This window comes from Crocodylus siamensis, chromosome 4, assembly GCF_052110815.1.
Source record: "Crocodylus siamensis isolate JL-2025a chromosome 4, ASM5211081v1, whole genome shotgun sequence".
Lineage (NCBI taxonomy): Eukaryota > Metazoa > Chordata > Crocodylia > Crocodylidae > Crocodylus > Crocodylus siamensis.
Window position 1 is genome coordinate 47,626,229 of NC_143398.1, and position 27,544 is coordinate 47,653,772.

Here is a 27,544-nt window from a genome sequence, read left to right on the forward strand (position 1 = left end):
CTCCACCACCAGACAGGACAAGGAAGGTAGAGGAACCAGAAGGGGGACCCCTGCTAGCCTTGCATGCTTCCTATGTGGGCGGAAGGGGCATGTCATCAAGAATTGCCCACAGGGACTTCGAACCAGGCTGGCCAAGGGCACAGAACCCCCTGAAGATTGGAGGGGATTAGAGGAACCACCAGAGATAGAGGCGATGGATTGTGGGATAGGAGGCCCCGGAACCGAAGGAACCCAACCTCTGCCGGAAATTTGTGTGTGGGTAGGCGGGAGTCCTGCCAAGGCGGTTGTTGACACTGGCTGCGCCCAGTCCCTGGTGCGCCCCTCCCTGGTGGAATGGCAACAGGCTCGACGATGTTCAGGAGTCCACATGCTATGTCTCCATAGGCAGAAGTCGTATGTGGAAAGACGGCTGCTGGACGTACAAGTAAAGGGTATCCTACGACAAATGCCGGTGGGATTAGATGAGGGTATCCTGTACCCCATGATCTTGGGCAGGGATTGGCCTGAAATCTATGAGATAATAACCACACTTTGGTGAGCCGGGGATACAAAGGACGGGCTCACAGGAACTGAGTCGGAGGCGCCAGCCGAGTTGGAAATGGAGGCTCTAACCAACACTAGCCATTTCAGAGAGGTACAAGAGGGTGACCAGGAGCTGATGCCGTTCCAGGAGATTGAAGCAACGCGACTTGCCACCCAGGTAAGGCCCCCCGAACGGGAAAAGCCGATTCCCAGGGTAGAATTGAGGAGAGGGTTATTGTATAGAATAAAGGTAGGCAGGACTGAGGGGGAGGAAGTGGCCTAGCTAGTTATACCTCAATCCTACCGAAAACCCCTCCTGCAGCTAGCCCACAACAACCCACTAGGAGGACACCTGGGGAAACATAAAACAGAGGCCCGCCTCGCGCGATGATGTTTTTCGCCTCACATGTATGAGGACATTGAGAGATACTGTAAGGCCTGCCGGGCGTGCCAGAGAGTAAGCACATATAAACCCCCCAAAGCGCCCTTACAATCAATGCCGGTGATACGGGAACCTTTCGCTCCAGTAGCATTAGACGTGGTTGGCCCGCTGCCTCAGAGCGCAGCGGGACACCAGTTCGCGCTGGTGTTGATTACGCCACCCATTTCCCAGAAGCTATCCCATTGAGAGCAGTCACGGGGCCCAAGGTGGCTGAAGAATTGATGAAGTGGGTGGCCAGATTTGGGATACCAAAGGAGATCATAACAGACCAGGGAACTAATTTTATGTCATCAGTGTTGGGTGCCTTATGCAAGGTGCTGCAGGTGCGCCACTTAAAAACAGCTGTGTATCACCCTCAGACCAATGGCCTGGTAGAACGTTTTAATGGAACGTTAAAGGGGATGTTGCGGCGGTGTACCCAGGTCGAACCAAAAAAATGGAACTTGATGGTTCCACCTTTATTGTTCGCTATCAGAGATGCCCCTCAGGCCTCGTTAGGATATTCACCTTTCGAACTGACTTTTGGACACCGGCCTCATAGCCTGCTGGATGTAGTAAAAGAGGGGTGGGAGGCCGAACCGGACCCGGGAAGGGGAGCCTCCCTACGTGTACAAGAGCTAAGGGCACGATTACAGGTAGTATGCGAAATGGCCCAGTATAATTTAGTGGAGCCCAGGATAAACAGAAAGAGAGATATGATAGCCAAGCCAAGGCGAGAGAGTTGAGGGTGGGACAAAAAGTGTTAGTTTTACTGCCCAGCTCGACCAGCAAGTTTTTAGTAAGCTGGCAGGGACCTTTTACCGTCACGAAGAAAGTAGGACTGGTTGACTATGAGATATCTCGGCCAGGGGCTAAGAAAGAGCAACAGATATACCACGTTAACCTTTTAAAGGAGTGGCATGAGCTGGAGGGCCTGTTGATCTCTCATGCCCCTGAGGCGACGCAATATGGGGTGCATACTAGTGATGATAAAGGAAACAACAAGCACGGAGGCCAAATGTCAGTGGGGAAGCAGTTGCAAGATAGTCAACTCTTCCAATTAAGGGAGTTAATAGGAGAATTTAAGGATGTCTTCACCGAGCAGCCTGGAAGGGCGGCCAGGGTCAAACATAAGGTTATTACTAAAGAGGGACAGATAGCAAGGGAAAGGTGGTGCCAGATCCCTTATCATAGACTTCAACCCATAAAAAAGCAACTTGAAAAAATGCTGGAGCAGGGGATTATTGCACCCTCTTGCAGCCCATGGCATAGTCCCCTAGTAGCGGTGGAAAAGCCGGATGGGAGCTTAAGGTTATGCATAGACTTCTGAAAATTAAATGCTATGTCCCAGTTTGACACATTCCCCATGCCGCAGGTCAATGAGCTGGTACAGGACAGGCAAAGTTTATTTCTACCATCGACCTGTCTAAGGGATATTGGCAAATCCCGTTAAGGAAAGAAGACCAACCTAAAACAGTGTTTGGCACCCCATGGGGTTTGTTTGAGTTCAAGACAATGCCTTTCAGCCTGAACGGGGCTGCAGCCACGTTCCAAAGACTAATGGACTGGGTCCTGGCGCCCCATCAGAGCTACGCTGCGGCTTACATAGACGATATTGTAATATATACAGAGACCTGGGAGCAGCATCTAAAGGCTCTCAAGGCCATTCTACGAGAATTAAGGCAGGTGGGTTTAACTGCCAACCCAAAGAAATGTGCCATAGGAAAAAGGGAAACCAAGTATCTCGGGTTCTTGGTTGGGCAAGGCCGCATAAAACCCCTCACCGATAAAATTAAGGCCATTAGGGACTATGTAGCTCCCACGACTAAGAAACAAATGCAGGCATTCCTCAGGTTGGCGAGCTATTATCGAAGGTTCATCCCTGAGTTTGCCAAAATAGCTAACCTGCTCATTGAAACCACGAAAGGGCGCAAGACAGGCAACGTCAAATGGAATGAGAAACGGTTGAAGGCGTTCGAGGACCTAAAAAAGGCTTTGGTCAGGACGTAGTTCTACATACACCCAATTTTGACCTTCCTTTCATGCTGCAGATGGACTCCTCAGCTTACACCTTGGGAGCGGTGTTATCGCAAGAGGTAGAGGGAACAGAGAGACCCATAGCGTATGCCAGCCGGCGGCTCAATGACCACGAGAAAAGGTATTCTACTATTGAAAGGGAGTGCTTAGCGATCCGATGGGGAGTAGATTATTTTAGATCCTACCTCCTGGGATGTGAAATCAAATTAGTCACTGACCACGCTCCTTTAAAATGGCTAAATACAGCCAAGACCGATAATGCGCGCATCACGCGATGGGCCCTGGCCCTCCAACCTTTTCAATTCTGGGTGGCATACAAACCGGGAAGGGACAATACGGTAGCAGATTTTTTGTCGAGGTGCGGAGAAGAAGACCTAGGGGATAAAAACAATCCTGAGAAGGGGCGAAGGGGGACAAGAGTAACGCCGAGTAGCGTCTTGAGGGGTGGGATATGTGGGGGAGGAGAGGAGCCGGCGGGTTCCGAAGCCCCATGCCCAAGTGCTAACAGACTCATTTTACACCCCTCGGCACAAAACATCGGGGCGGGGACACTTATCGTTCACAGGTGCGCCCGGGAGAGAAGAGAGGAGGCGGTCCGTTCCAGTATAAAAGGGACGCCGATGGCGGCTCAGGAGGGGGTACCAGAAGTGAGCGGCGGCGGAGCGGATGCCGGTGGGAGTGCTCGGGCGCGGACACCAGCAGCACGGTGGCACAGTAGGACTTTTTTGGGGTAAGGACAAACCCCAGCGGAGCTTGGGAACCGGGAAGTAACCTGCCCAGCCCCAGCATGGACTGTTGTGAGACAGAGGGAGCGGTCCGGATCGGCATGAGCCAGGTTGGGCCGTATTTCCCCTAATACCGGGGCATGCACAGAAAGTGAAAGGGCCTTGGAAGAGCCTGAGAGGGGCAGGTGGACCCCGAAGGCCCTAGGGCGGGCTGAAGAGCTTAACGGAAGCTCAAGAGCGGGTGTTAACACCCCAGCGGACAGGGGAAGACCGAGGAGGCATGTGGAAGGTCCTGACTGCCTCCTGGCTCAGGAAGATCCCTGGCGGTTAGCGTTGAGTTGCTTCTTATTTCTTTTGTTGCGGACCTCGGATACAGGGGCGGACCAGACAGACGGTCCCCCACTGGTGGAACGGGCAAGGGTGTAGGGGCGGGTGGAGCCCTCAGCTACGTGGGACCTGGGAGTCTCATCTTTGGACTGGTACACGCCGGGCTATTAATAGTGAACCAGGTTATCATCAAAGTTGTGGCAGGCGGGACATGTGGAGCCTACAGGTGAGCGGCCCCCCCGGTGGATCACCGGGAGGACGGCCATAGCGCAAAGAGGGGAGGCTACAGCGAGAAGGCAGTAGACCCCCTCCCCCCAACAGAGACCCAATCAGATGACTGGGCTTCCAACTGGGGAGGTACATCATGCGCTCCCCTGTCTGGAAGCTGTGTCGGCTGATCAGGGCTTTCAGCTGCACGTGTTCCTCCAGCTGAAAGACCTGATCAGTTGATGGGCTCCCAACTGCAGGAGCACAGCGTGCATTTTTGTGGCTGGCAGCTAAATGTAGCTAAATGTTTGCTACTTGCTTGTGTAGGAGGAGCTTGGGATGGTATCATGCTAGAAATTGAAGAGCACCATAAACTGCAAGTAAATGTGCCACAGCCCTGTACAGAAACCTTTGCATCACTAGAAATCAGGCCTTCAATTATACACTTGGTACAGCCACTAAATTACAGTCTAGAAATATGATACACACATATTAGCACAAATTGGTGAGAACATAACCTTGTAAAGAGGTACTTATACCTTGTACATGTGATGGCTGTTTGTTTTTTTTTTAATAAAAAGGAAATCAGTAACTAACGGAAACAACTGAAATGTGCTGGACCAGATCAGTAGCTGGGACAATAGAGGTATACCAATGTGCCTCAATAGACTGTCTGGCCTATTAATTTGAATCTAATAAAAATGTGTTTATAAAGAGTCTTTTGGAAGTGATAAATATTTATTGCTAACAACTTCTGGGAAAAATTTGGGAAAGGAATTTTCAGGGAGGATATGTAGCTTTCAATTTGGCTAAGTGCCAGGGTAGGATTTACAGAGCAGTAGTTAAGGTACACTAATTACTGCAGACTACATACTGCACAATTGTCAGTGCTTCTAACCTGTATATTGTCAGTGGGAGTGCATACATTCATGCCACTATTTAATAGACTTGGGCTATGAACAAGCATGCCTTCAAACTCCTTTTAAAGATGAGGGGGGAGCTGCTGCTTAGGAATGCAAATCAGTTACGATGATGTAACTATTACATCTATATACTTCTGTAAAGATAATCATTTGCTAAAGTCCTCAATGTAACTTCGGCCCTGAATGAAACAGCTTTAAAGTTGCAAGGATTTTTCTACACTTGCATAGCTACAGAATCATATAGATGTAATAGTAGCATCATAACAGCATAGGTTACTATCATTTGGTATCAATACAATTGCTCAATCTATCTGTACACTGGATAACATACTTACATGAGTCTCATTTCTAATGAAGTTTCGAAGATCCCCATGTTTCATGTATGGGAGTACCACTAAAGGAGACCCTTCATTGGGCAAGCAAATGCCCAGTAATGAAAGAACATTGGGATGACTGAAATCCTTCATGATTATTCCTTCCTTAAGAAACTGAGCTACTTCTTCTAGATCTGTAATTCCTGAGAAATCCAGTAGCAGAAGAAAAAAAATTAAACTACAGTACACTTCACTTGCTGCAAATTATAACATGCCAGAAATCAAGACAGGGCAGATATCAAATGTAAAAAGTGCACATAAGATATGATCCACGTTACAGGGGTGTAGGTTGTTTTTTCATTCCATCCAGGAAGAGCACACACCAACTGCAGAAACTTCCTTTTTGAACCCGAAAGCTTGCTTAATAATTGTTTTCCAACTATTTAAGTTGGCCTAATAAAAGATATCAGATTCACCCAAAGAACCTTGTTTGCGCAAGGTATGATGCACGCTAACCAGGATTTACAGAATGTGCTCTGATACAATGTACCAAACTGGATGTGGAGTTTATAGGCACTTCCCATTGAAATCAATGGGCCTGATCCTGCAAAGTGTAATTTTACTCACTGAAATCAATGTTGCTGTTCACATATTTTCCTGATATGCATGAGTGTTCTTAGAGTTAGGTTTACTATTAATGAGCACGAATGTTTATATTCATAATATTGTCCAGGAAGTTTTCAGTGTTGTCAAATTCTAAACAAACTCTGTTACATAAGATATTCAATAATAAACCATCTGATATATGTGTTTCTCTCAAGTGTTTGATGTTAACAGCAGCAGCAACAATAACAATAATAAGAAGTTAGTATTGCTTTCTTATTAAGTAAAAATGGCAATAAAGAGTATTTCCTGAGTATATGTTCTGGAACACATTATTTCCATGGTATGCTCCAGCTTCCTTCTGCTGGCTTTCAGAAAAACAAAACAAAGCAAAAACAAAGCACAAAAACCTAAAGCAAAACAAACCTTAAGCCAGCTCTGTGGAGTAGAATATGATATTTCCTTCCCTTGCCTCTTTCTCTTATAACCAATATTTGTTTATGAGGGAGAGAAGAACAGGTTCTCTTTGATGGAAGAAACATCCAGACCCATATTCATCCAAGTAGATGCACTGAAGGTAGTGCAATTATATCAAAGATGAATTTGGCTTAACTCTAACTACTAATATTATTGGTGACACTGCAACTCAACAGTACATTTTACTATAAATAGACACTCTGATGATCTTAGGAAAATGATAAATGTCTCTCTATAGAAGTGAAACTCACTATTCAAGGACTTCACAGCACAATGAATTTTCCTGCTATCAGTATCCAGCAAGGTCCCATGGTACACACACCCAAAATGTCCTGCACAAAAAATGAGTAAAATTAGCCTTAATGAATAGGAATAACTTTACAACACATTTCATTGTGTAGTGATTATGCTGTATAAAGAAGTCAATGAGCTCCATTTTCTGCACAATTTCAAACATTTTCAATGTTTACTTTGTAGTTAACATATAAAGCCATAAATACAAAAAACAAAACTCCATTTCCAGCCTAACTGATATTTTCTGATGTAGAAGGAAAGAATAAATAATTACAAGGTTGACACCACAGATGGCTGATATGCTTGTAATAATTACTCACAAAATGTATCATATCCTTCCCCCCATACTCTCCTGTTAGATATACCATATTTCAGAGGAGGGGTCTGAATGGAACAGTATTAGAGAACTGAGTTTTTCATCTCTAGATAAGGAAATTAAAACCAAATCAGGAAAAAAGTGTACTGTAGTCTCTGTGAAATAAAGGTGTGAGTTCACATAGTTCTCACTGTAGTCAGTGAAATCTTCCCATTGACTCCACTCACTTTGGAACAGGCTTCAGTTTCCTAAAATAATGATTTGGCATTTAGGGCAGTCTGAGCAGACAATAAAGACAGGTGTGGATCCATGGGGGGGTGGGGTGTACCGGTGCATTTGAACTCCACTTTGACTCCTGCTCCACTCAAAGTTTAAAACCAACTGTCTGACATTGGCAGCAGCATTTCTAGTCAAGCTGTGCTGAGGGAGTCACTTGACTTAGTGACTCATCATAATCTGCCCGATCCCTTCTACACTCTTCATTCCTAACGTCTTCAAAAGCTATCCTTTGTTCTGCAATTCTGCTGTCTGTTAGCCATTCCTCCTTATAAGCTCCTATTATGCAGTCTTCCAGACTGTTTTAACTCATTCCAATGAAGTTATATTGTTTTTGCTTCAACCTTAAACTATATAATCCAGGCTTAGGCCCACAGCATATTAGTAAAGCTTCTGTTTTATTTTTAACTGGAAAAAATATGTGTTGTTTTATGCAACACACCATCTGCATCCCACCTTTTCAATAGATCTAGATCCAACCATGGATATAGAGATCACAATCACCCTACACTCCTCTGGCTAAGGTGTGTGGCAGAAACATATGCTGTTACCATCTTGGCTAACCTACTGTGGGAATCAACAGAGATCGTCAATTTTCAAGCCCATGTGTTTTCCAAGGACTCAATTAAATTAACTCAACTAATAAAATTAGATACCTCTGAGGAGCCTAGACAATGAGGTCACAATTCCTAAACAGATCTAATGCTGGGGTTCCATGCCAGCATCATGAATCATGTCCTTCCCCCCCATACTCTTCTGTTAGATGCACCATACTTCAGAGGAGGGGTCTGAATGGAACAGTATTAGAGAATTCACTGGGAGTGACAGATAAAGGTTAATTTTTCATAAATATTAATGCTTGTAGTCAGAGACATAAAGCAGTTTTTCAAGAATTAGACTGCAGAGTGTATGATTGATTAATTAATTCTATTCAAGATCCAGTCACAAGTGCGAGCAAAACCCAAACTGACTTTGGTTCTTCAAAACAGAAGGGTTCAGGAGCTAGATTTACATAAACAATCCAAATCCCTGCAAACCCACTGGATGTTTAGAGTCAAGACACCTATTAAGCAAAACTTAAAGTTTGAGTTGGGCGTGTTAGATAAATATTTCTAATTTTGGCCCATTTCTAGCTATGGAAAGAGATACGTAGAAAGGCAGGTGAGGGGATAGACTCCAATTATATCAGTGACATTTCCTGGCAGTTTTCCAATAATGTGGGGATTGGTTTTGGAAGAAAAGAAAGAAGAAAAGAGAAAGGCCCTGCCCTTGCTCTGGGAATGATAAACTGTGATATCCAGAAGAGAACACAATGTCTGTTTATTTGATTTGTGACTTTTTCTGCAAGAATAAAGATCAGAGGAGGTTTATAACCAACTCTTTAAGAGGATTCAATGTTCAGATGCTCAGCTTGAAACTCTTGTGTTTGATCTGCGGAAGTACTAAAATCCCACAGCTTCTATTTAAGATACATGAAGTACACAGAAGCAGTGAAGACCACTAGATATTGACCTTTTCAAGGGACGGAGAAGGGGGATCCTCCCTGGGAGAAAGGAAGAAATAAGGGGACATGGAGAGGACAAAAATGGGAGACACAGAGCTTGTGAGATGAGTGGACATTGATATGGGAGAGGGAGAGCTAGGGATGCATAAAACCTCTGGAATGGCAAGGGGAGGTATAAGGCAAGATGAGAAGGGGTGTACGTAAGCCCTGGAATCTTGTGGCAGGGAGGGGAGGGAGAAGGGAGACGCACGCAGAGTGCCCAGTAAAGGGGGGATGCCACAGGTAGTGCCTGAAATAGAGGAGAATGGGAGAGTGGCCCACTGTGAGCAGTATGGAAAACAGAGGAAAGCAAGGTGCATGCAACGCAACTGGCCTACAAATACTATAAAGAACATAATTTGCTGCTTAAGTACTGACAACACCTCTCTGTGTTGCATAGATGCCATAGTCAGAGAGGTATGCAATGAACAACTTTGCATAAAAAATTGCTTAGCTAGATAAGAAATGGAATACCTACCTCTTCCAATTACTTCATTAAAATGCACAATCAGGCTATGTGCACCAATAACCACATGCTCAACTTCTTTGACCAGGTCTGGATTTAAGGCACTGATATCAATGTGGACATTCGTTTGCAGTAGTGGACTGGCTAAATCCGAGTCCCCACTGGACAGAATGGGGGACAGGTCTGTGTGAGGATATTGTATTGGTCTGCATGATCCATTCTGAGACAAACTTGGAAACTGATCTGCCAGAAGGAGAGAAATGATTGGAACACTTTTACACGTCCTGCTGTGCTCACTGGCAAATCAATGGCTGCAATAACTGAGACAGTTTTACTCAATCAGTTTGTAAGTTATGCTGCTTTACAAAACTCTCTATTGCAAAGGAGAATGAAATGCAGTGTTGGCTTTCCAAAGCTCAGGAAAACTTTATATTACTGAAAACAGAACTTTACACTGGCCACAATCATGGCTCCTTTGAAGCAAACTGCAAAACTCCTGTTTACTTCTGGGGGAACAAAAACAGACCTTTCCACTTCTAGCCAAGATAAAGTATGCATAGTACATACTGAATTTATAAATTCCCTTAGTGGTAATAGAAATAACACTGGAAAATAACAGATAAACCAGAAGTAGGAAGTAGTAAAGGATTAAAAAACCCCCGCAACTTTGTATTATGATGTGATCATAACTTGATTGGCAATTTTAAATAAGCACTCCAAAGCTGCTTGTGATCGGTTACATTTGTCCACTAGTAAATATTCAACCAAGGAACTGCCTAGAGGTGATTCATATCCTGAAGTCTTTAAAAAGATAATAGAGTTGGTGATACATGTGAAAGTAACTCTTGCTCACTTGTATACCTAACATCGTTTCAATTAAGCTTGGTATAGTTATTTGAGAATAGTATTTTTAATCAATATAACATTCAAATATTTAATTTTCTTTTAGTTTAAAGAAGTTTTTACTATTTTGTATTATAGAATTACAGAGCCAGTGTTTGTTTTCATTCAATGTAAACCTGGCATGACTCCAGGGAGTCAAAGAGCAGTCTAAATCCCAAGGTCATAAGGAAATAAAACATAACAATGAACCTTACCAGAGAAAAAAGAAAAAAAAGCTCCACAGAGATATGTTACCAAAACACAGATATTTGAAAGTATCCACATATTATAAAGTATACTGTTCAGTTATCCTCCTTACATTCCAGATGCTGAGTAATATTGCTATGCTTAGGAATGCACTAGCATACTCTTCATATTTAGGAGAAGCAGTATCTTGTGATTGCTGTGCAACTAAAATGAGCCTTTCTAGCATTTAATTTTAATAGCTGTTCTCAATCTACCTCAAATGTTGCTGATGTTCTTACTTTACTCTTAACAGTAATTGGTGCGAATATTAATAAACCCACATGAATTTAGTTTTTGTGACTGACAAAAATAAGCTATAGCATTCCCCTGTGATAAAAACAAAGTAATGAGTCAAGTCAGAGAGTCCTGGACTGTCTGATACAGTCAGTTATTGTCCTGATCTGCCGGCCTCTATGCAGATCTGATCTTCTAACACTTCTATTAAAGAGGATTTAATAGTGCTCACCAAAGTATAATCAGTGAGCCTGATTCTCTGATGCACTGTGGATGACCACAGATACTTTAGCAATGCGTAGTGGCTCTATGGCAAGTTTTTAGTCAATAGAGGACTTGCCCTACGTACATGTAATAGAGCCACTTCCTTTCTGGCCTTTGGCACAGGACTTCTTTATTCTTGGATGATCCCTTGTACACAGAGCATCCCCTTTATTCCACTGTCAGATGGCATAAATTTAGGCATAATAACAGAATCATATGTAATTGCATATGTATACACAGATGCATATATTATAAATAACAACCCTTATGATATCACACAATCACGATTAATAACATTCTATATATATTATTACTATATTATAGTAACAGTATGTATATACACACTATAATATTACTATATTATATTATAATATATTAATAACATAGTATATGTATTATTACTATATTATATAAAATATTATGATATACATTATACATTCCACATATATATATATATATTTTCAGTATAATGTATAATTGAATGTATAGATATATATAGATATATATGGAATGTATAATATATATCATAATATTTTAAATATTTTATATAGTATAATATAGTAACTTATATATACACACATGAATACATGTAAAGCTTGATTTTTTTAATTGCCAGTTGAGTTGCAGTGTTAGGCAGGGAAAACAGACAGGGGCAGGGACAGAAAGTCAAAGCTAGAGAAGGGAGGGGGAACCAGGAGACCCAAGCTGTAGGAGTAGCTGGATCAGTGAGGGGAGTAACAGCCAGGGTGACCTCAGGGGTCACCGATTAACCCACTGTGGGAGGCATGCAGCCTGTGGGCCACTAGCTGAATAGCCCAGGTAGGTACTAGAAGATATGAGGAAAAATGATGCGGTAAGATACAAGTCAAACCCTTTTTGTCATATGAAAATAGCTTTGAAACAAGAAGCTTAATATAAGGCAACATTTGTTCAGATTACTTACAGAATCCTACCTTCTAGAAAAGTTGATCTGTAGTCTACAGATTCACTAGAAACCATTTCTGTAGTTGGACTTACACTCCTTGCACTCACCAGCCTGTCCAAATGAGGAGTGTGCACTCTACCATCATAGCGAACTAGATCACCTCCCAAATCTAAAAATGGATGTGAAAGAAGTGATATTAAACACCTGTACAGAGTGAGTGTCAACACTAATTTAAGAATACATATGTAGACCGCAGACATTCTGCTGTGCTGACAAGGGAAGTTATTACAGCAGTTCTCAAGGTGGGTCAAAGCTAGAGCACCATGAAGGCTTCTGTAATCTATGCAAAGTGGACACAGTTCTTCAGGGACCATGTACTAAGCATAGCTGTAATGTATTTACTACAAACATTTTCTCCCTTCCCTAGTCTCCCTACGGCAGGGCTCATGGAGGGAGAAGATGGTTTAGACTAGAGCAGGTGTGGCCCCCAGCACTGCATCATCTGGCCCATGGGCTGTAGTGCTGTCCTCTAGAACGGGTGCACAGTACGGCTGTGCAAAAAGGCACTGTTTCATTTCGACTTGAGTTTCGAGATTTCGAAATTTGCTTTGAATTTCATTTTGATTTGAAACTGTTGTTCCATTTTGTTTCATCAAAGCAGTGAAACGGTTCCATTCATTGTTTCATTGAAACAGTGACGTTGGTGTAACATTTCACCCATAGGCTATAATGGGGAAGATCGAAACAGCTTCTCTCACCCGGCAGGCAGATTGGGGGCTGCAACCCCAGGAGGCTGTGGGGGCTGTGCCAGTCTTCCCAGGGTTGCAGGCCCCCAATCTGCCTGCCAGATGAGGGAGGGAAGCCAGGTACTGCCGCCTGGGACTGGGGAGCTGGGGAAGGGAACTTAGCCCGATTGCTCAGTTTCCCTCCCCAGCGCTACGATTGGGCTGGGGAAGGGAACTCGGCCCACCTGAGCTGAGTTCCCCATCCCAGCACTATGATTGGGCCAGAGAAGGGAAGTGAGCCTGGTTAGCTGAGTACCCCTCCCCAGCGCTATGATCCAGCTGGGGAAGGGAACTGAGCCCAGCTGAGTTGAGTTTCCCTCCTCAGTGCTGTGATCAGACTGGGGAAGGCAACTCAGTCCAGCTGAGCTCAGTTTCCTTCTCCTGAGCTGCGATGGGCTTCCCACAGCCCGGCTGCGGGAGGCGGGGAGAGCCAGAGCTGCGTTCCCCGCCTGGCTGAGCCACATGGGGCTACAGAGCTGCTGGGAGCACAGCCCTGGTTCTCCGGCATCTTCCACCACCTGACTGCTGGCTGCTTTGAAACTTAAAATATTTTGAAATCTTTCGACTAGCCTCATTTTGTTTTGAGGCTGTTTTGAAGCCCTTTGTTTCATTTTGATTTTGCTGTTTTGAGCTCAAAATGAGTCGAAACAGGGTTATTCTCAGTTGGCCAGGTCTGGCTAGGCTCTTGCCCTTTACAGAATACAGGTAGCAGAAACGGGCTAAAATTCAGATGAGAGCTCCATCTTTATTGTACAATCACTATTGATGTAGTTTAAGAGTGGCATTCTCAGACACAGATAGTGCATACATTAGTCCATGTTTTAAAAAACCCATTTATAATTGTAATTACATCATGAAGTTAATCATCTGTACCTTTAATCTGTTTCTTCTTCTTCATCCACAAGAAAAAAACCACAAATAACAAAAGTACAATGGATATTGAAACAACTCCCACAGTCAATCCTGTGTAATTTGGATCTTGCTGAACCAATACTTTCCCAATAACAGTTGACAAAACTTCTTGCTTCCACTGGAAGAAACAGAAATACAAGAATTGTGATGCAGGGGAAAATTTTAAATTACCTCTGCTTTGTTCTGCTCCTCCCTCCTTCTCCTCCCAAATAGGTAATACATATTTGCACTGAAATAGTGGGATCCAAGCCTTCTCATATGGCTTAAATCCTGGCTTTAAGAAATTCCATAGCGAGGGACAATTTCAAGTAATGCAATGAATTTGCTCTGGTGTAAGCAAAATCAGAATCTGGTTCTCTGTGATTTATTAAGTCTTTTCAGGGGACAAAGTAGCAAACGTAAACAACTACATTCTCTATTGAGGAATTGAGCACTTACACACACAAACATAGCAGTAGGTGCCTACTACTACTACAAGGTGCCTACCTTGTACTAATTTACCTTTTACATCCATTACACAAACAAATACCTACTGCATTCCTATTATTTAAAAAAATAGCCTAAGTGTCTATAGGACATGTCCTTTTGACCTATATACATGGGGCAGCTTCAGACTTTCCTCAGACTCCTCTATTTTCGTTTCCAGACTCATGTGATTCAGTCCCTGGCAAGTCAACAGTTTAGGAAAAAAAAAAGCCAAACTAACAAACACTGGACAGCCAACAGAACAAAACTATCACAGGTCACATGGCACTATCTCAGTCTGTTGGAATGCATTTGGCAATCCTTCTTCCTTGTGTGCAATTCAGTTTTTTGGGGACTGTAATGGTAGATCTGCCTGTCAGAAAAGCAAAATTTCCTCTTTGCTGATCAGGCACCAATTTCTAAGTCTACCTGCCAAGAAAAAGGGAAAAAGCTTGTTTCACCATTTTATGCCAAACTCTTTGCTTCCACATGTAGAAGGTGCTGGGCATATTTGGTTCTTACAAGCTAAAGAACTTAGGGAATATGGCATAACAGAACCAATCAAATGAATTTACCTTAGCAGCTACATACGTATAAATATGTATGTATATGCATATCACATAGGCATATGATAAGAAGGAATTTTCAGGTGTTGAAAAAATGTATAAGGAGTCCATAAAGCATGATATTTTTATACTTGGCCAGCTACATGACCAAATGATTTTATACTTGGCCAGCTACATGCCCAAAAAGTTGTAGTTTTTTTTTTTGTAAACTATCTTATCTTAACTAGTAATGTAGTGACAGTAGTATTATGATGGCACTTAGGAGCCCTAGTTACAGATAAGGATCTCATTGTGACAGGTGCTGTATAAACAGAACAAAATGATAGTCCCTGCCCCAGACAGCTTACAGTCTGAAAGAAAGATACCATACAGCTTTCAATCCTACTTATTCATAAGCCCACTGATTTCACTGTAGCATGACAGGATACATAACGGTTTAATTGTAAAAAGGAACATCATTTCTTATCTTCCTTCATTCATCTTTCATCAAAAAACCCTAAAACATTCTTGTGGTGTCTTATGAATCAACAAAAGGTCATATCCTGGTCCAGTATAACTTAGTGGCTACATTCCCAGTAACTCTAGTGGGATCGAGTTTTGGTTCATACTGAGTGAAATAATGGACTCAAGTATTTGTCCTGAATGTCATCAATTTACAAGAACTAATAAAATGAAATTGGAGAGGGTGGAGAAAAGATAATTTCATGTATTCATCATATCAGGGGCCTGATCCCATGGATTCTAGTGAGACTTTTCCCAAAAAAGGCTTGCAGAACCAGGATTAAGATGAATGTTCTATTGTGACCACGTTCTTCCCATCTCTAGTTTCTTCCTATGCTTACACTAGAAGTTTTTTTGAGTAGGGACTGTTATTTTTTTCTGTGTTTATATAACACCTACCACAACCGGGTCCCAGTCCATGATGGGGGTGCTTACTTGCTGCCCTAATAAAAATAATAATGTTTCATTTAAAAGAATTAACAGTTCTAAGTAAGATTAAATTTAAAACTACTATGACTAACACTAAAGGAAGTGCACAAACTGGATTCACTGTGAATCCTAGGTTTAAGTTGTATTCTAAGTTTGTAGGTTCCATAATTACAGTGGCATTGTTATCACATATGCAGGGGAGATATCCCACCTCTATATTTAGCTCACTGTTGGTTTTCAGCAGCTCACTGGGAACTGTACAGAAAATTGATTCTGATTGCAAGAAGATATTTTCACAACTCTCATTGCCAACTTTTAGCACCTTGCCGTTCACAGCTTCTGAGTCGATATAACTTCCCTGGGGGGAGGAAAAATCAATTACTACTTTACATAAGTACTTCATAAAGCGTAAGGACACTTGATTGGTTCAGAAAAACATTATAAATAAGAGCCAATTAAGAAATAAAACATACAATTAAGTTTGTATTGTCGAGTCAATACACGTATATAAGTTCTGTTAATGAAAACAGCAGTTTGGCAGACAGATAAAGGGGAAATAAAATGTTTAAGGCTAAAACCTGCTTTAAGTTACACTTATACAGCCACAAAGATTTCTAAAAATGTAAACATGCAAGAATATATTTGGCTGTTTTGTTCACTGTGTAGCCTAGATTTTTGCATAATACACATGAGAAAGGAAGCAATATATGACTATGTTGTTTATAAAAAAAACTGGCATTCTGTTAGCCACAAATTACAGGCATCTCAAATATTTTGTTTTGCAAGTAGAGAAGGGAGGTACATTATAAAGGGGAGATGAAACTTGCAAAGCGAAAAAGTGAATTGGTCTCATAAATGTTGGTTAAGTGTATTGGTAAAATTAAACATAAGCATGCTCTGGTAAATAAGACATCATTCTAAAGCCCTATTCAATATTTTTGACCCAGAAAAACTCCTTTGGTATTCACATCCCAGACTTAGCCAAATGTCTATTAGTACTTGGAAGGTATTAGCATGTAAAGGCCCTGGTCAGGGTGAGGCCCCCTTTTGTGCTGTCCAAATATTTAAGAGGATAAGGTTCCTGCTCTGAGGAGCTCACAAACGAATTCAAGACAAGTAGAGGCATGATAAACAGGGTGGTGGTGTAGAGTGTAGTAGCTATTCTGTGAAAATTACTTGCATTCACATTCTTCTCCCAGGGTAAATGACAACTGAGGCATGGTAAGCTAGCCCATTTTCTACTGACAGGTGAACTACCTTAGCTTAGGATTCACACCAGAATAGGACAGAGGTACTCAACCAACCCCTGGCCCAAGGGCCAGATCCATAGCCAGTTCCAGCCCACAAAGCCATGTAATCTGGCTGGTGGGGTCTCCTCATGGGTCCATAAATTTGGTGGTGGAAGAGCAATGGCAATTAACACTGCCACTGCTTCCCTGCCTCCATATTCCCAAGTACAACATGGCTGGATGGGCCCCAGCCAGGCTGACCCCATGCACAAGAATTGGGCCTGGTTCCTGAGTGGCTGGATCAAGCCATAGCCCAATCTAGCTCTGTGGAAATGGCTTGTACAGGGCCAGATGCAGCTTTGGGGAGCCAGGCTGGAAGCAGTCATGTTGGAACTGCCTGGCTGCAGTCCAATGCAGGTGTGAGGATCAGACTTGGTGAGCTCTTCTTACATGGCTACACTGGGTACTGGTTGAGCCATTCCCACTTAGCTTCATCAGGCCCCAGCTAGGCCAGACCTGCACCACTCATCCAGCCCACCATCTGAAAAAAAACCAGGCACCAATGGAATAGGATCTTGCACCCAGGCAATTATCATGGAGCAGCTGCTGTGCCTTCAGTCCCCACTCTTGTTTACCTTCTAATAGCCTGCACATGTATGCAAGCCCTAATGTAACAATCAGAAGGAAGGGAGGGAAGCAGGGAGGATGAGGACACCAGTAGAAGATACTCTAGATGTGCTAACCAAGGGAGGGTTGAAAAGAATAGCTTACAGTGAGCTCCGTGCAGGATTCATAGAAAACAAGAACTCCATTTTGTGATTTTTTTTTCAATTCTAAAATGTATTTCAATCCCAATAGAAAAACTACTTTATGCAGGTTTTTGGGGGTGTGGGTGAGAGAGTGGGGGAGAGAAGGTGGTAGATCCAGCTAGGAGCCCCTGGCCCAGCTCAGGTAGGGCCATATCCCAGGGGAGTGCTCTAACCAATTCTTGGGTCTTGCTAAATAGCAACTGGCTTCCCCAGATGTCCTGGGATGAAACATGCTATGTAAGCTCTCTCTGTCTCTTATCACTTTGAAAAATATTTAAATATTGTCTGATAGAGAAAGACTGACTCTCTGCCAGGATGGGAGACACCCACATTCAAGTCTTCCTCTGAATCAAGCAGAGCAAAGACCAATCTGGTTTTCACATCTCAAGTAGGTACCCTGGGCTACAGGATATTTTAGCTCTTTCATCCAGGACGTGATGCATCTCCCTGATGATTTGCATTCAAAACAATACATTTCCATGAAAATAGAAGTTTATTTCTCAGGAAAAAATTGAATTTTGGCACTTCATTAAGAAATTCCTGACCAGTTCTGGTCAGGCCATCAGTTATTGCCATAAATATATGGCAGATTTTCTGACCTCTCCTTAGTTAAACACTCCAGAATTTAGCACAAAAATGTTGGGGATGGAGGGAAGCACCTATTAATTACTAATGGAGCAAGCAAATGAGAGCATGTTACTGGTCTTTCATGTTACTTTTTTTGCCTTTAAAAAAATCTGTTCCTCACCCCTGCTGTGTTCTGAATGGTTGGTGCTTCCATAAGCCATAGATGGCAGTTAGGTACTACTTTGAACAGCCATCACAGACCAATTCCACATACCATACGTCTCCACAGTTATGAGTATTTGAGCAATACAGAAAGATTAATACGCTTTGCATCAGCCTCAAGGGTTATAACTAGGAGCAATGAAATGCAATTAAATAAATGGAAAATTTAGACTTAATATCAGTAATATTGTTAACTGAGAGCTCTAAAACTAAGGTAATCTTCCAACAGAAGTGGAGAAAAATTAATCAATTAAGTCATTTATAAATGGACTGGCTATGTTTCTTAATGCTTTGATAGGCAACCACATTGAGCAGCCTGAGATTGGAGCAGCAGGTTTTTTTTCCATCTTTTAATTCTAAGGGAGATTTATCTAAGGATTGTCTGGATCTTAATTTTCACACGAAATCATCATTTTGCAAATTACTTCTATTGCCAGAATGAGTTATGCTTAAAATTTAAGTCCTGTGGTTTACAAACCAAATGTATGGGTAGTCTGTATTTGTCTCAGTGTGTGCATATGATTTCTAATCTGTAAAACCCCTGGCTGTATTGTTCGTTAAAGCCCCTGCTCAGACAGGAACAGGAAGGAGAACCAAGGGCAATACCATCATCACAGGTAGGGACCTCTTAGGTATAATGTGAGAAAAAGGAAGCCCTCCCTAACCCCCCACCCCAAGTTCTGGCTGTCTCAGAGAAGCGGCATCAAGCACTAGCATGGGCAGTGTGTATCATGGAGTACAAAGTAGTTTAGTTTGCTGCTGCTGCGGAGGGGAACTTCTACCACTTTTTTTTTGCTGCTGAAGCCCATGTCAATGGGGTAAAATGCTAATTTCAGCAGTAAAAAATGGGTTAAATTCTCCATCCTCACCCCCATCACCCCTAAGCAGCTGTGAAATCTACTGTTGTTCAATAAAACAAAAATTTCCGGGAAGACTTGCGCTCTGTGACACAAACTGCCTGCGCTGCTGCTTCCTGCAGCTGGAAAGTGCAGGCAGAGAAGGGGATAGGAGAATGAGGCATGAGTAAGGGTGCCTTTCTGGTGCTGATCCCTTTAGGTAGTGCTCAGGGCATGTGTCCAGCTTGCTCACCCCACATTATGTTACTGGGTAAGGAGGTTTCTGTGTTGGTGGAGAGGCCAGTGAAAGTAGAAAAGACTCTAAAGTCTGGGGCTCTGCCCTTTCCCAAAATGACATAAATTAGAATAAACTAATTAACTTTCTTTCCATTCTCTGTCCTGCTTGCACTTTTAATTTTTTGGTTTAATTCTGGAAGCTGAAGGAACCCTAAGTAACAGCTGCTCCTGGACTCCCAACAGTATAGCACGCTTGTGAGCTCTATGCTGCTGTGAGTCAGGTGTCTTTATACAACTCTGCAGCACAGACATACCCTGATTAAAAACAGCACTGAGAACTTTCCAAAAGGACCTTAAGAATGGTCACATGCAGAGTCAAGATGCATTACATGGAGTGCCTAGAGCTGCCCTTGTAGGGGGTGTTGATCTTCCTTCTACTCCTCGGGATGTCTCTATCACTTGCCACAGTTAAGGGCAAGCTGCTGACATGATCTGATCTGTGCTTAAAATATCTGTTTGCCAGGCATGTCCAAATTGTGGCTTAAAATGAATACTGGCCTAGCACTGAGATTTCCTTATTGCTGATTTGACACTGAGGTAGATGTAGGAACTACAATAGTATGTGATGGATATGTATTGTATGTAAGCTTGGAAGAAGAAAACATGCATACAATATGGGTGGTGATCAGTTAAGCAGAACCAGAGAAGGAATTCAACAAAAGAGCAGGCCATGTGGGTAAATCACCCATTTCTTCTGCAGTTTGGTAGTGTTTACAAGTGTGCTGAGACAGGAGGTCATTTTTCATTTTCATTTCATAGGATGCACCAAGCAGTTAGCACACCCAGAGTTTAGGAGTACAGGTCACTGACTATTTGGCAGGCAATAATTGCATTCTCTTGCCTAGACTTGAGTTTTTTGGTTGTCCTAGATTGGCAGACAATAGGACTTGTTCTATAGCCTGTATGCTCTCCAAGTTGGCAGGAGACGGGAGCATTTCAAAAGCCATTTGAGTGGGAGTGGAGCAGGAGATTGCCTCGTGTCACTCTGCCATGACCCCTCTGACCGGGGTATGAATGACATTGATAGACTTCAAAGAAAATCACATACTTGGCAAGAAAAGATGGCTGGGAGGTGAGACCCTGAGAGACAGAGAGTAATATGGAATTTTGGAAGGCTTTCACTGAAGATAAAGGCTGGGATCCTAGATAGTGCAAATGACTAAATGCGGTTTTTTCATAGTAACATTTCCTTATAAAACATCCTATGTTCATCAAGGGAAACCAAATAGAACCTTCCCATCAGTATCCCCAGTCATTTGTTGAAAGCCAAATATGTCACACTAGATTAGTTTGATTGAAAAACCCATGATAAAAGCTTCCCCCTACTCCTCTGAAACTAATGAAGAAAAAGATAAAAGAACTTTGGTTTGGTAGAACAGTTTGTTCACTGAAGCAAGTTGCCATTTAATTTCATGGTGCACTTGCTTAATTATTGCACAAAATATGACCATGAGGCACGTCAACTTGTGTATGCGTTTTTGTACATGGGTAGGGGGCAAGGGAAGAGTGTTGCCATTATGGCTTGTAATGACCTTTTGGCTCCCGAACATAAGTTCTAAAAGTTGCTTCAGTGTTTAGATGGAAGCATCCCACTATAACTAATTTTGTTTGGAGGAGGATGTTGAATTACTGCATGCTCATGCTTTATTCTAGGAGACCAATTTTCACTAATGTCATTCTCAAGCTGGTTGCCAGGAAATAATCAGGGGCATCAGGCTTAGGTAGGCAGCTGGCTAGGAACCATGGCTACAAGGGATACCAGCATAGCTAAATTATCATTGTGTTACTCTCCAAAAAGGCAGTCTTCAGTTAGTCTTCACTATCTGAAAGGTTTCCACCTTGACAACTAAGCAGAAAGAGGGTCAAAATTCTTAAAAGAAAGTATAGCAAATAAAGTGCTTTGGTGCATAAATAGGTTAAAAAAAAGCAGGGACCAAATGGTGAGGCAACAACTATGAAATTTTTCTTACTATAAATATCTACCTCACACATACAGCAGAAATGTTCTGTTGCTACTGTCTGAAGACACTGAGCCATGGAGATGCTGGGTGGAGGGCTTTATTCCTGCCCTAGGCCTGCATAGCTAAATTTTGAAAATTTTCTTCACAGTATCACAGAGGATATTTGTGGGCAGGCTGGGGAACAGGCAATTGTGTAGTTAAGGCTTCTATGTATAAATGATTTAAAAAAAAAAGCTATAAAATGTGTGGCCAGAATTTGTCCATTGGCTGAAATGAAAATATTTTGTAGAGAGAGTTCTTTTTTATTAAGTTCTAGCTCATTTTAATCAGATATCTGCCTGATTTTTCTACCAACTCACCTACCTGGCTCTTTAGTATCTTGTCCATCAAACTGAAGGCCTTCTACAGTCATTGCTCCCAGGTATCTGTGCCATGCAGGTTATGTTGGCGTTAGGAACCCAAGGACTTCAAGGACATACAGCTCTGAAGCAACCCCCAAGGGGCGACTGCCACAGAGCCAGGCCCCTATTTTGTTCCACAAAGAATTTCACATTTTTGGTTTTTATTCTGAATTGGAACAAAACTAAATTTCAAAATATCAAAATCTTCTGCTCAGCAGACTTACATATCTCTAGGCAGTCCTGTACACACATGGCATGGACACAGATTGTCTGCATGTACTCCTATGACCAGTATAATATCTGGGAACTGGTTGTGCTTTGGCACTTTGATTGTATTTCTCAGCACTGTCTGGCTTACCTCAGCATCCGGACTGGTTACTCCAAACAGGCACTCATTACCAGATCTGAAACCTTTAAAGATTCATAAATATTAAGGGCAGAATGGATCACTGTGATTACCAGGGATACTGGTTTTCTCCGATTTAAAAAAACCCCCAATTTTCAGTTAAAAAAAGTAACCCCAAATCCACATTTTCCATGATTAAAATGAAAAAAAATCTCTCTCTCTATATATATATATCTATATACTAGTGGTGTTTCATTTAAATCATGGGAAAATGTGGATATGGAGTTACTTTTTTTAAGCCAAAAATTGGGGATTTTTTTAAATCAGAGAAAATCAGGTTCCTTGGTAATTACCTAGTCTGACTGCCTGTATAATACATAATATATTCAGGTATATAATGTCAGGGCAGCAGGATCAGTTTGTCACTACAAATTTCATTTTTCCTTTCAATAGAAAGGCTATAGGAAGTAGAAATGGTTGAATCTTACAGAGCAGGCATTTCAAATTTGGGGCCAGATTCTTGGTCTTGGTACATTGCAGCTGGACAGCTAAAAATACCCCAAGTTTTCTGTGTTGGAGCATACACTACTTCATTGCTCTCCAACAGCTTGTAAAAGGCTGCTAAAAGCTGGTGCAACTTGGAACCATCCTGAGGCTGCTTTAGCCTGCATGGATGCCAGACTAGCCTCTGGAAGTCCTGAGGACCAGGAAAAGTACTTTTCCACTTCCACATAATATGCCAAGTGTACATCTGTAAGTTCGGCTCTCTTTCTTTAATTCATGGCAACTGTGACCTCAAAAAAACATATTATATGTAGAATACAATGTTCTCATGCTATTTACTGCTTCATGTTTTACGCAGATTTCTTTGAGAACCTTTCTCCAGTCTTTCATTAAAAAAAACCAAAACAGTTCCCTATTACACTTCAGTGTTATGACTTGTGTTTTAGAGCTTATTTGCTGGTATAGCCAGCAATATCATAATAAAATACTTCCATTTAGGTTTAACTGCTAAAAAGCCAATTAGATCAAAATTAGATTTACAAAATCATTTTAGCACTTCTTACCTTAATTTCTATTACATTTTGGCTGCCTCTTGAGAGAACCACTGGCTTTTCAAAATATTTAAATACAGGGTTATTCACATAATCAAAATCAAAGTACAAAGGGGTGACTCCATCAAAAATAAAAAACACTTTTGTAACAAAAGGTAGTTGCAGATTGAAGGATTTAAGTGAAGGAGTTGTGCAGCAGCTTATCTCTGAGTTAGAGTGATGGTTACATGCCTGTAATAAAAAAAGAGCAGAGAGTAAGTTGATACACTGAAAATACAGGGTGTGAATTATTATTTAAACATCATACCTATGTTTTTCTTCAATGGGTAATATTGAGTGATAAACATTGGGAAAACTGGAGAACAGTAAAAATAACTGAGAATTGCAGGCCAATGTATCCACCTAGAAAAAGAAATAAATTCAGACAACCCAGGATGTAACAGAAATTATATTAGGACCAAATATAGGAGAAATACTCCTACCCAGTGCCAAAAAGCCATGTGTTTCTGTGCCACAAAAATCATAAATGTTTTTACTTATACAATTATATATTTAAAGCTCCAATTCTGCATTATACCATACACAAGCCCACTGACTGCAGTCTGCCCTTGTAGTATTCATTGCAGGGGATAAAACTGTACATCCTGGCCACAGCTGGGGCAGAATGAACACGCATATCATCTGTTGAAGGTCCATGGCTCTGAGTTTAAATGATTAGCAATGATGGCAGAGGTAGTACCCACCAGAAGAGTCTGTAGTAAGGGAAATTAATGTCCAATGAGGCATGAATACCACCAAAGAAAATGTAGAAAAGTTCAAAATGGCTTATTGTTGGCCAGTGCCTGACTGACTCCTTGTACACAGTAATGTATACCAGGATGAGGGAATGTGCATTTTCACAGAGAAACAGGGAATATGACAGTATCCCTCATATTCTTCATTCTTGCTCTTCTGCTCCCTATCCCAATTGGAGGATTGCCTAGACCAGAAATAGGAAAAGAAGGCTTCATCACAGAAATACTGAAACCACAACACTTAGTAAAGTGGTGGGGCTGTGGGAACCCCTCACATATACCAGCCTCCTCCTATATGGTGACCAGATTTTCAAACGGGGACAGACAGGGGTGTCACAAGAACATTTGGGGGAAGATGATGATGTTCAGTCAGAAAATAGTAGGGAGGGAGTCGCTCTTCTTTCCAACTCAATATCTCCCTTTATTTATTCAAAATAAAACATCGATATTGCAGGGGACAGGTAGGCAGAAAACGACTGCTCTCTTACTTTCTCCTGGTTACACAGTGCAGTCTTGTCTTTTCCCTTCCCAACTCCCAATCAAAGATCCTTCTTCAGCAGCTCTTCCCACTCCCACTCCCACTCCCACTCCCACTCCCTCCATTCTCTCATATCTATCTCTGCCAAACCTCCTCCTCCTCCAACCCAGCAGCACAACCTCCTCCTCATTACAAGCTTGTGTCCCCATAACCCTCGCCTTGGCTCACGTCCCCAGCCAGAGTGTGCAAATTCTCAGACTTGTCAAGCCTCACTCATGTGACAAGGATTCAGAAATTTTCCTTCACCATATCAAAAAAACCCACTCCTCTTCTATGCAGCACCATTTTTGTTTGGTTAAGACAAGGGAAGGTGAAGCAGAGGAGGATTTTGTCTGCATGCACAGAGAACCATATTAACTGCTTTGGGGGCTCTGGTGTAGATTAATCCCACTTAGATTTATATTCCTACTTTGTGCCTTTTCCTCTGCTGCAACGCTATGTAACCAAATACCTGCCTGGCTAGTGTGTGTACCCTATTATGCATGCTCAGTAGTCATGTGGATGCATATGTGGTCAAACTACAACTGTAATAGAATCATAAGCTGTGTGTAAGAGCCAAAATGCCGCTTATGCAGCTGGAAAACTGCTTTGAGTAACATAATTTGGCCCTACCCCTTTCCAATAGTGTGACTGACATAAACAATATTAATGATGAAGCATAGGACCTTCAGCACCTACAGACCAGCCATTTCTGGTATTCTGTTTCTTCTCCAAGATATTTCCTTGGGAAAATGCTATTACTGTTGAATAACTATATACATTTAAATAGAGCCAAAATCCTCTCTCTCTCACTTAATTTTTTTTTGGGGGGGGGGGAGGGGAAAGGAAGGGAGGGAGGGAGGTGGAAGGGTTATATTGGTTCTCATTATAACATTCTGCCTGAAGGTTGTCTTGAAATTAATTTGCATTTGTCTCTTTTATGCTAAGTGAATGCAATACAATTTAGCTGTATATCAAATGAGGATTATAATGTTTATAGCTAATTTACTTACATTAGCTTGAAACATGGGATTAGACTATCTGTCTATAAATCAGCACTTTTACTTCTCTCACAATTATTATTCATGTTTCCATATATAATATAGCGAAATCTTAAATTTGGCAAGAAAAGCATTTTCAAGGCTTTGGAAAGGAGTGTTAGAGTTTTAAACCTGTACTACATAGCAACTCACTATTGGCCAAGATTTGCCCTTTATTAAAGAGATGCATCCACAGATGCATCTCAAGCAGGTCCAAGGCGGTGATACTCCCCCTCTATGCGACACTGGTCAAGCCGCAGCTGGAGTACTGTGTCCAGTTCTAGGCGCCGCACTTCAAGAGGGATGTGGACAACATGGAGATGGTGGAGGGCCACTTGCATGATCTGGGGACAGCAGGGGAGACCCTACAAGGACAGGCTAAGGGACCTGAACCTGTTCAGCCTCCACAAGAGAAGGCTGAGGGGGGATCTAGTGGCCTGTAACAAACTAGTCAGAGGGGACCAGCAGGCATTGGGGGAGTCCCTGTTCCCCTGAGCACTGCCAGGAGTGACTAGAAATAATGGTCACAAGCTGGCAGAGGGAAAATTCAGACTAGACATCAGGAGGCGCTACTTCACTGTCAGGGCGGCTAGGATTTGGAACCAACTTCCAAGAGAAGTGGTGCAGGCTCCTACCCTGGGAGTCTTTAAGAGGAGGCTGGATGAACACCTTGCCGGGGTTGTTTGACCGCAGTACTCTTTCCTGCCATGGCAGGGGGTCGGACTAGATGATCTGTTCAGGTCCCTTCCGACCCTACCAACTATGAAACTATGAAATGGATGTAGCTCTGATTGAAGTTAATAGTGAGGAGCATTTGGTTTTATAGACCAAATTCTGTCATCAGATATATCTGTTGTAGCAGAGGCTGGGGCCAAGCCCCTGCTATACCCCCACAAAGCCAGCTGTGCTGCTGGGAAACTTACCTGGACAGGTCCAGACGAGTGGCATGTCCCCAGTGCACTGGGAAGGTCTGGGGAAAACCCAGGAAACAGTCAGGTACCTGGGGCATGAAAACACATGCCCCAGGGAGCCTGCACTGATTGGCCCAAAAAGGAGACCACAGAGTTTAAAGAAGGGTGCCAAAGAAAGGTTCAGCATCCCCTGAAGCATTGACAACCCAGTGAGATCAGGAGCCTGTGAGGACCCAGGGAGAAGGGATCTCCATTGGCCAAAACTTCATGAGTTGTCAAGACTTGGACGAGCCATGAGTGGGCATCAACCATGCCCTCCCAGAGGATAAGTGACAGCAGATGGTGGGGTAATGTGGGTCATCCCAGCCAATCCCTAGAGCTGGGGCCATGCAGGATGGCTGGTAGGAACGGGGTGGGGAAAGGAAGCATATGGGGAACAGGGTGGGGAAAGGACCCGCCAAGAGGACTGGAGCTTAGAGGGAAACTGAGGTGGCCAGAGCAAAGAAGAAATTTGCATGGTACACCAAGGAGAAGAAAAGCAGGGCCTTAGCCAGCTGGTGAGAGTCATCAAGGCCAAGAAGAAGCAAGAGTGATCTTTTTCTTTTTGGAGAAAAATTAGAAACACTGGAGACTGTGACTAGGAAATTCCTCCTTGATTTACTTTCTGTGTGTCAATGAAGGGCTGTTGGGGAGAAGGATCTCCAGAGGGCTTGATTTATGGTTAAACAGGGCTAGGTCCTGCACCTGGGCTCCTCAGAACAACTAAGGCTGTGTAGCCTGAAGTAAGGCTGGGAAGAGGTGAGAAAGAGTTAAATATATGAATCCAGAGATAACTCCAGGAATTTTGAGTTGCACAAAGGGAAACAGAGACAACAACTGAAAGAGAGAGAAGAGAGAAG

At 42.5% G+C, this 27,544-nt stretch overlaps 1 protein-coding gene across 4 annotated transcripts in view; it reads right to left on the reverse strand.

Moving 5' to 3' along the window:
• MET (MET proto-oncogene, receptor tyrosine kinase) overlaps window positions 1-27,544 on the reverse strand; it is a 129,290-nt gene that overhangs the window by 10,119 nt on the left and 91,627 nt on the right. For 2 of the 4 annotated variants that reach the window (XM_090042234.1, XM_090042233.1), the window contains exons 11-17: window positions 23,396-23,614; window positions 15,872-16,018; window positions 13,661-13,817; window positions 12,031-12,171; window positions 9,464-9,694; window positions 6,808-6,888; window positions 5,498-5,679 (exon numbers count right to left, since the gene is read on the reverse strand). In XM_090042234.1, coding sequence (XP_089898360.1) covers window positions 5,498-5,679; window positions 6,808-6,888; window positions 9,464-9,694; window positions 12,031-12,171; window positions 13,661-13,817; window positions 15,872-16,018; window positions 23,396-23,614 — 1,158 coding nt within the window. The remainder of the gene's footprint in view (window positions 1-5,497; window positions 5,680-6,807; window positions 6,889-9,463; window positions 9,695-12,030; window positions 12,172-13,660; window positions 13,818-15,871; window positions 16,019-23,395; window positions 23,615-27,544) is intronic. The other 2 variants (XM_090042235.1, XM_090042236.1) reach the window with 2 other exon arrangements.